The sequence below is a fragment of the Toxorhynchites rutilus genome, chromosome 3, assembly GCF_029784135.1.
Source record: "Toxorhynchites rutilus septentrionalis strain SRP chromosome 3, ASM2978413v1, whole genome shotgun sequence".
Lineage (NCBI taxonomy): Eukaryota > Metazoa > Arthropoda > Insecta > Diptera > Culicidae > Toxorhynchites > Toxorhynchites rutilus.
Window position 1 is genome coordinate 190,755,648 of NC_073746.1, and position 15,484 is coordinate 190,771,131.

The 15,484-nt window shown below is 37.7% G+C and overlaps 1 protein-coding gene across 5 annotated transcripts in view; it reads left to right on the forward strand.

Moving 5' to 3' along the window:
• Positions 1–15,484, forward strand: part of LOC129778585 (histone acetyltransferase KAT6A) — a 49,804-nt gene that overhangs the window by 16,528 nt on the left and 17,792 nt on the right. For all 5 annotated transcript variants that reach the window (XM_055785561.1, XM_055785562.1, XM_055785563.1 and 2 more), the window contains exons 2-4: positions 8,250–8,824; positions 8,885–9,213; positions 9,273–9,401. In XM_055785561.1, the coding sequence (XP_055641536.1) occupies positions 8,261–8,824; positions 8,885–9,213; positions 9,273–9,401 (1,022 nt within the window). In that variant the 5' untranslated portion in view covers positions 8,250–8,260. The remainder of the gene's footprint in view (positions 1–8,249; positions 8,825–8,884; positions 9,214–9,272; positions 9,402–15,484) is intronic.

Genomic DNA, 15,484 nt, shown 5'->3' on the forward strand with positions numbered 1-15,484 from the left:
AAAGCTTCAACTTTTGGGTAAACCGATCACTCATGCTATGTCATTCAAGTATCTTGGGGTCTGGTTCGACTCCAAATGTACTTGGGGGGCCCATATTAGGTATCTGAGTAAAAAATGCCAACAAAGAATAAACTTTCTCCGTACAATTACCGGCACATGGTGGGGAGCCCATCCCGAAGATCTTATAATGTTGTATCGAACAACTATTCTCTCAGTGATGGAGTATGGCAGTTTCTGTTTTCAATCAGCTGCCAAAACACACTTAATTAAACTCGATCGAATTCAGTATCTTTGTCTCCGTATTGCGTTGGGATGTATGCCCTCAACGCATACCATGAGTCTCGAGGTTTTGGCAGGCGTACTCCCACTAAAAGATCGCTTCAATTTATTATCTCTTCGGTTCCTCATCCGGTGTAAGGTTATGAACCCATTGGTGATCGGAAATTTTGAGCAGCTTATCGAGCTAAATTTTCATTCTGGATTCATGAGCTCATATCATGAATTCATCTCCATGCAGGTTGATCCTTCTTCAAATACTCCCAACCGTGTTTGTTTTCCTGACTACATCAATTCCTCTGTACATTTTGATCTGTTCATGAAGGAGAAAATCCATGGAATTCCAGATTATCATCGATCGGGGATCATTCCTACGATCTTCAATGCAAAGTATGGGCGTGTCAATTGTGATAATATGTACTTTACTGATGGGTCCTCTATGAATGAGTCCACAGGATTTGGAGTGTTCAACGAAATTTTTAGCACCTCCCACAGTCTTCAGAATCCTTGCTCTGTGTATATTGCTGAATTGGCAGCAATACATTGGGCGCTGGACAGCGTCGCCTCACGACCTGTTGAACACTATTACATTGTAACGGATAGTCTTAGCTCTGTCGAAGCTATCCGTTCAGTGAGGCCGGAAAAGCACTCGCCGTACTTCCTTGAGAGAATACGAGAAATTTTGAGTGCTTTATCCAGACGCTGTTATGTCATTACCTTTGTCTGGGTCCCTTCACATTGCTCAATTCCGAGTAACGAGAGGGCTGACTCATTGGCAAAGGTAGGTGCAATTGAAGGCGATATTTATCAGCGTCAAATCGCTTTCAATGAATTTTATTCTTTAGTCCGTAAAAATACCATCGCTAACTGGCAACGTAAATGGAACGAAGATGAATTGGGCCGGTGGTTTCACTCGATTATCCCTAAGGTTAGCCTCAAACCATGGTTCAAAAGTCTGGACTTAAGTCGGGACTTTATTCGCACCTTCTCTCGACTCATGTCCAATCACTGTTCGTTAGACGCGCTACTCTTTCGTTTTAATCTTGCCGATGGCAATATCTGTGCTTGTGGCCAAGGTTACCACGACATCGAACACGTTGTTTGGTCGTGCGAGGAGTATCTTGTTGCCAGATCGAATTTAGAAAACTCTCTTCGGGCTAGAGGAAGGCAGCCCAATGTGCCGGTGAGAGATGTGTTAGCTGGTTTAGACCTTGATTACATGTCCCAAATATATGTCTTCCTAAAAGCTATCAATCTTCGTGTGTGATTGTCCTTATATCCTTATATTCTCCTTTTCCTTTCCCTTCGCGAGAAATCAAATCCCTTCTTACTAACAATAGAATAAGGTGAAATGTAAATACATGTTAGATATAAGATAGGCTTAAGAATTGAGTATGATGAATGTGAGTGCGAATGTGAGTGTGAACATTGTCAACATATCCTTATATCCCATCCTTTTCCTGAAACAAAATGTCACCCTTCTAAACTCGAGCAAGCCGCGAGTAATCGGTTCTCTACTTCATTAACATTAGAATTAATAAAAAATGTTTATATATACTTGTAACTATACAAATAGGAGTTTGGCTCCTTTAAACTTATGTAACTGAGCCTGTAAAAATAAACGATTTAATAAAAAAAAAAAAAAATATATTTCGTATTCGTCATTATCAAATTCAGTCAATGGTACCCATCGGTATCGAATTATCATCGACACCACGATTTTCACTGAATGCTTCTTTCAGTTCGGCCTGCAAAATCTTTTCTGAACTCTAATCCATCAAATTTGGTGTCCCTGAAAAGGGCCGTTAATTATATGCTAAGGTACTAAGATAATAATGACGAAAGCGGAAGCGCGTCTGTTTAAACACGCTCTCCTCGGATACGACGGGCCAGCTGGATGTCCTTGGGCATGATGTGACGCGTTTTGCGTGGCTTAGCACACAAATTGGTATCTTCGAACAGGCCGACTAAATATGCCTCGCTTGCCTCCTGCAGTACTATAACGGGCGGAACTTTGGAAGCGCGAGTCGATTTTAAAGTCCTGGGCAAATTCACGAACCAAACGCTGAAAAGGTAGCAGCAATTCGGTCGACTTCTGATAGCGGCGAATTTCACGCAAAGTGGCGATTCCCGGTCGGTAGCGATATGGCTGGCGCGCTTTTCCGAGCTACTTTCGTGATGCCTTACCACCGGTAGATTTACGAGCTGTCTGCTTGATCCCAATGAAACGAGTCCTCGCGGTACAAGAGTAGACGTAGGAATGAACGAAAGCAAAGGAAGTGTCATGCTTTATAGCCATCCGTTCGGTTCGACTGCAGAAGAGAAATGGAATAGGAAAAGAAGACCATAATGCATAGGCGTCTGAGTGCGACCGTCCTCATCTCACATCGCCGCTTCAACTGAATGGATTTCCACTTTTTTATTTCTTAATTTGGTTTACATTATAATATAATACTACATTTCAAGTGATCAACCTGGGGTTCTACATCTTTATGTTGTAATGTCGAGTTCTGTAATGATTTTTATCATACACATTATCCGATTGTTTCATATTCCTATTGTAAAATTATGCCTAAACTCTTCTAGTTTTTTTTACCTTTTTTACCTAAGTCCGACTTATAAGATACCCTCCCCAAATTATTTACAGAATGGATTTCCAGAGCGTATGCGAGTTTACATACGGTTTCAATAATCTGTTTTCTAAGCAATTCTAAAGCTAAAACAAGTTTTCGGGTCAACAATTAACAATCATATAATTCGTGGACATTTTGTCTTTCGAATGAAATGATTATCATACTACTCCGTTCAGCTGGAAAAGAGATATTAACGTTCAAAACCCTGCAGTCCAGCGTCACTCTCTCGTTTTCGAAACTTTGAACTTACACCCCGGTACAGAAGTGAAAGACGTAGTCCTACGTCAAAATGCGCAGTGGACAACGATGCTTGGCTTGCCCGTGTCCGGTGGAATTCGTACGGTTTAAGTGCGCTACACTTACACCGTCCCGTCATCGTGAAACAAACGTAAAGGAATGAAATGTCAAATATTCTCCCATGGAAATCGTATGATAGTATTCACGTACACCATACCGGCAACTTTGACGTCGGCAAGAATAGTTGACGGGACGGTGACGGTGACGGTGACGCTGTATGTGTAGCGCACTTTACTGTGACGCGCACGGTATGCTAAGTGTTAAGACGAGTGGTTTGCTCGTCACTTAAGGACCTCTCAGTACCTTTTGCAAATAGTGAAATGTAACGACAGGAACGGCTGCATTAATCCATAGAGTAGTTACTTTTGTGTAAATCAACGTCAATTTATGTTCCTCTCAGCTAAAAGCCAGATGGTTTGAAAGCAACAATCCTAACATATGTGAGCATTAATTTTCCGTCTTTGTTTGTTCGAAGTTCATAGTTCATAGAATAACTTGTCGAAAATTCTTCCGATGTCACTCTGTTCAGCTTCGATGAAACCACCATGAATATATTTCGTTGCATCCGTTCGTTTATCTATTGGACCACCTTAATATGACAATTTCTGCTGTCCAGTTTTTATAAGACCATTTGAAAATTCATATCATCATATCATCAATATTATCAATAAAAAAAATACAATTCTATATTAATGATTAGTGACCTGCACAACCTTCGGCTCATGTATCTGTAAACATTCACTAACTGGGCGAAAAGGGAAGACCAGTTATCGACATTCGCGTTTTAAGTGGTCCGGCATGTTAAACGTCAAATAAAATCGAGGGGAACTTCAGTGAATTCTCGCGTAACTTTTGAAAAGGTCCAATGTAGCATTTAGCAACTCGAGAGAAACGGAGTTGAAGACCCGAACATTATTTCGCGAATTGTCTTAAAAGCTATCGATCTTTATTACTGTTTTCACCACTAGCTGTCAAGAATAATTCCGTAAAACCAATTGTAACTATTGTTCCGTGATTTTAGATTAAAGTTGAAGCCTCGGAGCGAAAAATGTTACATTGGACGTTTTGACTGCCCGCGTTTGCACATTGGACATATTACGTTGCACGATTAGAATTTGAAACTAACTAATGAACAACAATCCAAATATCAGCATTTCGTTCTAAATACAGATTATTATTGTTATCACTCGTTGAATTGCACTGAAATCGATAACAACACCTGCAAGAAACAAATACTCAAAACGACCGAAATACGACTTCGTGTTGTTTTAACTGCTTTGTTACTTCGGACGTTTCGGGCGTCGGAGGAAAGTGGCGTCCGAAGTAACAGCCGGGTACTTAAAATCCGAATCTGTACATTGGATATTTTTTTATCGGCGATAAAAAGACGAAGAAGATAGATACGTGAACGATTGTTTTTGTAATACATCCAATGATTGAAAACTAATAGCGTGCATCTATTAACTCGATTTGTTTACATTAGTTACATAGGACCTTTTCAAAAGTTACGCGAGAATTGTTTGATTCGTGTTGATCATGAAATTGAATAAACAAAAGGATTCCAATGGAAGTTTCACATTGAACAATAAATTATCTGTAATTTAATACTAAAACATGTTTTGTACCTTTAACCAATCGCGAAATACAACTGGTTTTGTGATTCCGGATTTTAAATGAATCAAGCTTTCATCAACAGAACGAAGGGAAATATCATGAGGAAGGCTGGCTTCGTCTTCTAGTTGAATTTATTCATTAACCTTACCCAAACAGCAACACAATAAAGTAATATAAGCTACGTTTCTGAGTTATTTATTATGATTCGATATAATGTACAATTCGATACAACGTACAATTTTGAAAGAGAAATGTACGTTATATCGAAGTTACTCTGTATCATTGAATGACCGACCAGATACACTAGCAGACGCATCGATCACAACACTTTGTAGTTGTATTCGAAGGTCGCAGAATCGCATGATGAGGCAAATACCATAGGGCTCTCGTTACGTATACATGCAGAGCATCTGTTGGGCACATATAGCTTATTTACACTCGTAGTTTCTTTGCAGCAGAAGCGGAGTTATTATCAATCGGTGTTCTTGAAGATGATGTGGTCTTTCTATTAGCATGATTTTTTTCATAGTACTAACATGAACTTTGTGAAGCAGTTAGACAAGTTATTTTCTGAACAAGAGTTTTTGTGTGACGCATATTACTTAATTTATTAGCACTCATTTTGCGATGTTCGTTGAGCAACATTCCCTCTAGATTTGGATCGAAAAATTGTCAGAAAAGGATTATCAACATGTTCGGATCAAGATTAAATTCACAGAGGCTCGAGCTCACGTTCGAATGCTTCCTTGTATTTTCCTTGAATTGACTAACTGATGGATTTTCTACGTTTCCGATCAATTTGCTTATAAACATATTTAATTTCTCCGCAGAACATTCAGGCTTTGTGACATGTGCAATTCAGTCGAACACATCGTCTGTATTTGCCCAAAGTACGAGAACCTCCGGAACTTATACGGGATCAGTGGGAGCATTCGTGATGTGCTTGGCGACGACCCTTCACGAACTGCGAAATCTGTTTTTTGTTTATTGTTTTGTTTTTAATTGCTTATCCGTATGTGCATGTAAAATGAATTATAGTAAGCGCACATCGCAGCATGGTTTCGGCCGTTTTTGCCGCCGGACTGGACACTAACAATCACAGGTGATCAAACCGAAATACATCTTAACAATGTACTTCGCTCAACGCTTTCCCTAAATACCACGGTGGAATCACTTCAAGCCAATTAACTTCACTTGATAGAGGATCTTCAATCAACTTCACTTAGTTACTTTTCTTCAATTGATGAATCATTTTCCACAATGATGACAGCACACCATGATTTTAACTTTACAAAAATGGCAATGACATTGAAGGACGAGAAAATTCGATCCACGATGTCGGACAACTCTCACGGCGAGCTCGTAATGTGTTCACAAGTCAGGTCCATTTCGGTTATCACACCCTCAATTTCTATTACACGAGAGTAATACAACGCGGTACTCCAACTTGAAGTGTTCGTCGTCAACAATCTGGTTTTTAAGCTTCCGATCAGCAACGATAACTCACAATTAGTTTAGTCTAGCCTTCGGAATTTCAGTCAAGAAGATGAATATATACTTAGATATAGTACTAGATCTTTTACGATTTGCATGACATTGAGAGATTTTTCATTGGGTTTAAGCCTGAAGAAAACAGCCCACGGGCCAATTCTAGGTTCGTTTCCTGGATACACCTTGGCACGTGGAGCGAAAACAACAAGGTTGATGGCGAGGGTAGAGTGGGAGCGCTGATAAGAGTGAAGGCGTTAGCAGATTGGGAGGTGAGATTTGCGGGTTAACTAGTTCGTCCCCGGAATCCGATGTAGGAACGCAATTAAGTGTCTCCGCTGATTCTTTTTGAACAAACAGGGGACAATCAAAATCAGAGATCTCGATATTTGTAGATCCCCCAACCATTGTAATTTTCAAGTGGTACTTATATTCTAATGTTTTTTTTGATATTATGCTTCATTATATCTCATCATATATCATATATTCATTATATTTATATGTTTCTATTCACCAGTGTAGGTGAACTGGTAACCACTGTTTTCTTCTCGATCGGTTAATCACGTGTTGAGCGCCCGGCACATTCAAAACTTTGTATCACATCGTCACAGTTGTTGACGACCGGTAAATAGTACTTGTCTTCGTTTGCCAATACGGGCTACTCTTGGCAACAGTGATGGCGATGACTGACCGAAAAATCCACCAATATTTGATTTATTTTTGAGTATAAATGTGCATGTATTTTTCAAAAATATTTAACGTGTCTTCGTGGATATCATCTAAAACCCTTCTCAGATGGTGGCATCTTATGGATCTGTATTTTATGGACATCAGTGTCCTCTTGTGAAATTTGAAGTTACTGTAGTGATATGATCTCAATTATTTTGAGAAAGGGAACGGAGACACAATGACACAATGACAACGCTAGATTAAAAACACATCGATAGCGGAATCCTCTTCTGGATCAGACCTCCGTTTCTATGAGAGCTCTATGAATATCACACTGATGTAAAAGCGATTTACGTTCAATGCTTAACGAATCAATGCGGCCATGTATGAGACGTGTCATATAGGACTCAATCATTAATGGTATTACCACTATTCGCACTATCGGTTTAATTAAGTGCCTAGTTGAGATTTTCTATGTCAAATAACATGCTTGATATTCTGAGTGGCAAACTCGGGAATACGCGGGTACCACAGTGCAAATCAGAGAAATATCTGTGACGATCGTGAATAGAACCTGCAGCGTTCGGCATGATATGTTTGGCTTTAACCACTCGGCCACGGGAGCCACTTTTACAGGAGCAATGTTCAGGGTAGACATTAGGTATTTTTATCGAAGGTACCAAAGCTAGTCATCGTTCAACGATGTTTGATATTGTGTTCTTAACGGAGGACTCATCAAATTTGAAACAATCAACTAAGTATGCGAAGATTCCCAATTTGGATACTGTTACAAGTAGTTTATTCGATTTTCTTCGCAGCTAAGAAGCAAATAATCTCTGTTGGAACATTTTCAAAAGATACCTGTAATAATTTATATTGTTCTCTCCAATCATTGCAATATATTATTATAGTATTATTTGTCTAAACAATGTAATGTCTACAATTCAATATTAATTCCTGCTCTGTTGCATATTGCTAATTTCAATAAATTAAAAAGATAATGAATTTGTAAACAAGTTATTTCTTTCGGTTGATACATTTATGGAGATCTGCTTGCTTCAGTTGAAGTTCTCTATTTACAATTCTCTACAAGCTCAAAGAAAAAAAACGCTACATAGTGTTTGTCGGTATTACACGACTACATGCGTTATTGGTAAACAGGAATACTATGAAGCAGGGAATAAGATCTAAAACACAACTTTGAAGCCATCGTATAATAGTAGAATACTTATATTTGCAATTAATTTACACATACATATACATTTCTTATAGATATACTCACAATGAGAGAAAACTTGGAAGATGTCAGCCCTCAGGTGTGGAAGGAATGGATTCTGGAAGCCATAAGACGCATTCGATGTCAGAAACAACGACCCAGTGTACAAAGGATTTGTCAAGCTATTGGAAGTCACCATAAATTTCATGAAGATATTGTAGCAGAAAAACTTGAAGAAGCAGTAGAAGCAGGTGCCGTGCTGAAGGTGTACAATAAAGGGCTTCATTCCTACAAGGCACCTACAAATACACAGCGGCGTATAATTGTTGTTACAAATGACAGTGATTTGTCTCGATTAGTAGCCAAAGCTGTTCGAGATTTAGGTGAATGTGATGGATCAAGTCTGAAATCGATTGAAAATTACGTACAACAAACAAACAATTTAAACATTATGTCTGATACCGATTACAATAAAGTGGTAAGAAATTCAATTATAATCGCGTTGGCCGATGGCAGTTTGCTACAAGAGGGAAAATTGTACAAACCAGGGAGTGTTAACAAAACAACAATAAAGCGGAAATCAACATCTCCAAAGAAAAGAGACAAGGCAGGAAATGAAGGTTTTGCGAAGGTAGGATATTACAATTTTTTTTTTTGTTTTGCACTAAAAATATCAATCCATTTTTTTTAGAATACAACAAATGCAGTGTGTGTAGAATGCTTGGGTACGGAATCTAAAGGCCCTACCGGTATACCAGAGCCATTAAGTTCATGTAGTGGCTGTGGTATGTCATTGCATGACTCGTGTGCCAATACTGGTACAACAACGGTTCCATTGGCTGCGTTGGTACAAAAAGGCAATACCTGGTTTTGCGAGGAATGCAGGACCTGCGATGGCTGCTCTACTCAAAATAGCAATGGACCATGTATTCTATGTTGCAGTGATTGTTCTAAAAGTTACCATTTTGTTTGTATGGATCCTGAAGTGGACGATCCCAAAAAGGTTAAACATAGTTGGAGGTAAGTTTATTGAACATCTTTTATTTTTTCGGTACCTAATGTTTTTCCTTTGATTGCAGCTGTGACGCTTGTTCGAACAATTATAATGAGACTCATATGACTGAAAAAGAACCATCGAAAAATGAAACGGTACCACGGAAGCGTCAAGAAAATACAAATGACAACTCAGACGAAAGGAGGAAAAAGAAGTAAATATGTTTTTGAGATAATTTTATACTTGTTACCTGTACCTTTATGTGGCACCTGTGGCCGAGTGAATAGTAGCAACAAGCATACCATGGTTTTAATGTACGATACCGTATTAGGCGTTGAACATCTGAATCTATTGTCTGTAATCAAACTAATAGCAGTGGGTGGTTCGAAAATTGAAAAAATTATTTTGAAAAATATTTTAAGTTAAACGGTTTCATTGTGATTGAACTTAATAATAATAATGTTCTGAAAGCTAGAAAATAATTAGCCAAGTAGCAGTTAGTAGTTATTACATCCCTTCATTAACATAGGACATTTTTTTCCAAAATATATATTTTTATCAAGGCTCATATGGCGTTTGCCTCACGGGGCCGGGAGTTCAATACTTTGACAATTTTTCTTATTATCTATGTTAGTAATATGTAACCGATTACTCGCGGTTGGCTCGAGGTTAGTATTACAAGTGTTTTCGTAATTGTGATGTTGCTGTCTCCAATGCTCTGTACGTGTGCCCGACACGGGATACTTCCTATTGGGATGCAGCTGACCATTAATCAGCAACGCCCCCCTAGTCTGTACCTCATATCTAGCGTGGTGCGTCTTTCTCGACTCGAGGGATCCAGGATAGAATGGTCACTAGCCGGCGCAATCATCAGTTCGTGTAGAGTTGTCATGAGCGGTACAACCTTTGGCTCTTGTTGAATGATCAGTAGACTGCACAACCTTTGGCCCGTGTATCTGTAAAGAGTGTGTGTATGTATTGCCGCGACTAAGTAAAAGTTTATCGATCGGATAGGAGGGATATGAAACGGGGACACAACGAAGGAAACATCATTAAACGTTGACATCCGCGTTTCTGAGGAACAGGTATAGATGAAGCAGAAGATCAGGATCACATTGTTGAGACTAAAATAAAATCGTGAGGCATACCGGATTTACATTATCCACAGTTTGTGGTTTCATTATATGCTACACGATTTTATTTTAGTCTCATCAATGTCCTATATTGATGAAGGAAGGGGTGCTATAACTACTAACTGCTACTTGACTAATTGATGTCTAGCTTTTAGTACATTATCTGTTTTATTATTATGTTTTATCACAATGAAATCGTTTCACTTAAAAAGCTTTTTCTTACTTATTTTATTTTCTAGTTTTTAGTACATAATCTGTATCATTCGTATATTTCACTTCAATGAAACCATTCAACTTTTTTTTATTTCTTACTTCATTTTGTTTGAATGTTTTCATGATGTACTCTATTCTATTTGTCAAACCATTCCATTTTATACTAAAATTAAGGGAGTTGCAAGAAATACATAGTCTACCATTTTGTGGCGGCGACCTTTTTGGATATATGTTGTTCATAATGTATGGTGTGCGAATGCGCTATCTTAACGTAATTCCTGTGCACTACGAGAGGACCCACATGTACAAACTCAATACTAGTTCGACCGGATTTTAGTATAACGCTACGTTCGTTGGATTATGCTTGAACGCCTCTAAGGTCGTAACCAAACCGAGCTGATAGAGCTGCCATAGGTGGTCGTTGGTCGGCAAGATCCGAAGTTTTCGTCATGGTTGATCGACACTAGCTAGAATGCGCGTACAGTTCTGTTTTCATATCAAGAGTTCAAACAAGGCACCTCCAGGTATTGCAACTGATCACTCACTTATGCAATCAGTACCTGCAGTTTAGCTTCAATCAATTCCCTTCCATTTTTCTTCTTTGAATACTATCGATAAATTCATGCTTGAAAACATACTATCAAAGCTTAAGATCCTGTGGTACTTGAAAACAGTTTGTGTCATAAACCACTCCGCACTGTGATTTGTGACACATAATTGTTTCCTGGAAAAGATGACTGTATGCGAATAATGTTTCACGACAGCCAGAAAGCTGAGAAGGTCTAACTTCACCCAAAATTAATTTTAGCATTTGTTTTGGCATCCCGATTTATTACATTAAATGAGCCTAAAAACATCATAAAATGTGCTACTTTCAAGTACTTTCATAGCATTTGTAAACTATATATAATATAGCAATATAAAATCTATATGAACGAGAGAAACAAGAGACACATTGCAAATACATTAAAGCCTTTCGCATACTTTGCCACATACACGGAAGAAGGAGAAGTATATCGATTTACGTTTGTGCTCTCCCTTTTACTCTTGGAAAACACTTAATTTTATAATGAGGTGAGATATTATCACGCATTTATGTAAAAGCACCAGGGGCTATGTGAATAGCGAGGTCGTGTGAAACAGCCCTGCATTGCAGCCGGCCTTGGTTCGATCCCCGATGACATCGTTGGGCTTTTTTTTGGGAACAATTCCAAGCTGACGTTCAGTCTGAGAGAAAGAGATGTCGGCTCCCATATATACAAACATTTTAAAGCTTTGGAAAAAATGTGCTGTTTCACCCTTTTTTTCTGCCAACGCTAGTTTGGGTGTAGGCCGTGATAAAATTAGCTTTAAGATGATGTTTGGCTTTGGCCCGAAATCTAAATCTGAGCTCGATGAAACCTGGTAGCTAAACGTTGTCTTCGTTTTAACACGTTGACTGCCACGTCAGTCACCGGTGACGGACACCGAGTTTTCGCTCAGGCTGCGTCAGTCAGAGATGACTGACAGCATAACATATGATGATAAAGGTGACTAATATAAACATATGAGCTTATAAGCATTGCCTTTCGAATAAAAATACCTTCCACTACGATAAGAAACGATTGCCCTAATACGTTTAATCATTTCTATAGAGTCGTTTCAAAACGGTGGCACTCAACGTGTTAAACGAGTCTTTGGATCTGAATGTCAGATTTTGGGATAAAGAAGAGAATAAGGTGATAAATCGTTACATGATGTCAATGTTCTTGGGACAATCTCAAGTATCAGGATATGCATATGAACGTGCAGCTTTTTAGAAGGCCTGGGAATGTATATTTGAACAAAATGTGTCTATGGACAGTAACAACATGAATTGTGTGAGCTGCAACTGGACTGTCAAAATGGAACTGAAAATCTTTTAATTTGATTGCATGTTTTACACGGCTCATAAAAGAATTGATGGGTTCAAAGAAAAACTAGCCAAATTTTTACAACAGACAAACCCTTGAAATTTCGTCTGGGATGCGATGCACTGGTTTTAACATTAATGTACTCGCGTGAAAAATCGTAACTCGTGTACTCATAGACTGTGCGCGTCTCTGTTATATTGCCATTGTGTATTTTTAACCGTTATTGGTATTTATTCAAAGAAAAGGATATAATTGAATGAAAAAACTCCAGAAAATATGTTTTCTTTAACTTCATTTAGTTTTAATAGTAATTTAATTCAACCACCTCGTTGATTCTCGGTTTGTCAGACCGTATGCGCGAGTGTATGAAGGTTAAAGCTTATGAAGCGTTGATGTATCCTTCTTTTTTCCATCTGGAAAATAGTTGAAAAACGATTCGAGAAGCTTTTGGCAATTGACTATTTTAATATTTGACGGGTTTTGGCCGTTTCAGTAGAACTCCAGCAGACTTAGCACTGAAACAATATTGCTAGCAACAAAAGCAACAAGTTTGCTCACTATGATCCGAAAAATGAACGACTGGGGTATTTTTGGAAAGGATAGGTTTACGGAACTTATTACCAAAAAAAAAAGCCTTCTGTCTATCGTATGGAAAACCCCAACGTTGAGGGGTTATTTCATCAATACCGAATATTTCAAACTATCTTATTTCAATGTATTTCGTTTACGTAATTGATGTGTTTGATGTAAAGCGTTAATATGTAAAAAAAATATAATGTTAATTGGTAGAATGTGAAGTGAATGAAAGTAATATATTTTTGTCTTAGAATTGAAAATGAAATAAAGAAAATCAATATTAATTTTGTTCAGTTACGGTCTCGTAGTGAAAAATAGGTTTTCTGAATGAACAGTTAAATTAACGACTGTTGGGTTCCGTTTATGAATCGTGAAATAAAAGATATGACAGACAACTTCATTCGTGCTGATATATCGGCCAATTTGTTGGCGCATTATTTCGTCGTTGTCATTCAATCGAGAAGTAGTCACATCGATAATCTGAATTTGAAACACAGCCATATTGCTTCCCTTATTCATGGACTTTTATTTGTATTTACTGCTACTCGCCTAACAGCTGAACTCAACATTAATATGAACATTGAATGCTTGGTACTGTTATGGTACTAACAAACGATTTCCAGTCCGTCAACGTCTGCGTTACTGATATTTGTCAATGGTTGTCCGTTTCTTCGTTTTTATATTTGATATGCACCTACCCTTGTGATTGTGTTTTCCATCTGCAACGCAAGGTGGTGAAGGCTCCAGATCACCGCATGGATCATGAACCATGTTTGTGGGAACAATATCGAACATTAAGCCATATTCTGGAATCCGATAGATCTGAAAACCGATCGGATTCCACGATTCGAACAAAAACGACTTTGCATTCTGAAATCTGTTCGACTCAAATTTAATCGATCTATAGAAATGTGGCAACCTTCCCTTGATGAAAAATAGAAGTTGTGGAGCAATTTACTCTCTATTAAATTAGCAGACCAAAATCAATTTTATATTGTTAACATTGGAATGAAGATTATTGCTTCATATTATTTGAATACTTAGATGGCATAGTCCTGACCCTAACTAAACTTTTTTTCTATATTTTTTAACTACATTACCGCTAAAACTCGATCCATAATATGAGTACATTATCAGACACAATTTTTGTACATGAATTTTACACACATGCAGAAAATATGTTACTGTGTTACATACAAAACATATTTGAAAGGGTATAGCTTATTTCCATCAATATTTTTCGTTTTAAAAGCGTGTTTATTCTACCCGAAAATCATATGCATATGAACGTGCAGCTTTTTAGAAGGCCTGGGAATGTATATTTGAACAAAATGTGTCTATGGACAGTAACAACATGAATTGTGTGAGCTGCAACTGGACTGTCAAAATGGAACTGAAAATCTTTTAATTTGATTGCATGTTTTACACGGCTCATAAAAGAATTGATGGGTTCAAAGAAAAACTAGCCAAATTTTTACAACAGACAAACCCTTGAAATTTCGTCTGGGATGCGATGCACTGGTTTTAACATTAATGTACTCGCGTGAAAAATCGTAACTCGTGTACTCATAGACTGTGCGCGTCTCTGTTATATTGCCATTGTGTATTTTTAACCGTTATTGGTATTTATTCAAAGAAAAGGATATAATTGAATGAAAAAACTCCAGAAAATATGTTTTCTTTAACTTCATTTAGTTTTAATAGTAATTTAATTCAACCACCTCGTTGATTCTCGGTTTGTCAGACCGTATGCGCGAGTGTATGAAGGTTAAAGCTTATGAAGCGTTGATGTATCCTTCTTTTTTCCATCTGGAAAATAGTTGAAAAACGATTCGAGAAGCTTTTGGCAATTGACTATTTTAATATTTGACGGGTTTTGGCCGTTTCAGTAGAACTCCAGCAGACTTAGCACTGAAACAATATTGCTAGCAACAAAAGCAACAAGTTTGCTCACTATGATCCGAAAAATGAACGACTGGGGTATTTTTGGAAAGGATAGGTTTACGGAACTTATTACCAAAAAAAAAAGCCTTCTGTCTATCGTATGGAAAACCCCAACGTTGAGGGGTTATTTCATCAATACCGAATATTTCAAACTATCTTATTTCAATGTATTTCGTTTACGTAATTGATGTGTTTGATGTAAAGCGTTAATATGTAAAAAAAATATAATGTTAATTGGTAGAATGTGAAGTGAATGAAAGTAATATATTTTTGTCTTAGAATTGAAAATGAAATAAAGAAAATCAATATTAATTTTGTTCAGTTACGGTCTCGTAGTGAAAAATAGGTTTTCTGAATGAACAGTTAAATTAACGACTGTTGGGTTCCGTTTATGAATCGTGAAATAAAAGATATGACAGACAACTTCATTCGTGCTGATATATCGGCCAATTTGTTGGCGCATTATTTCGTCGTTGTCATTCAATCGAGAAGTAGTCACATCGATAATCTGAATTTGAAACACAGCCATATTGCTTCCC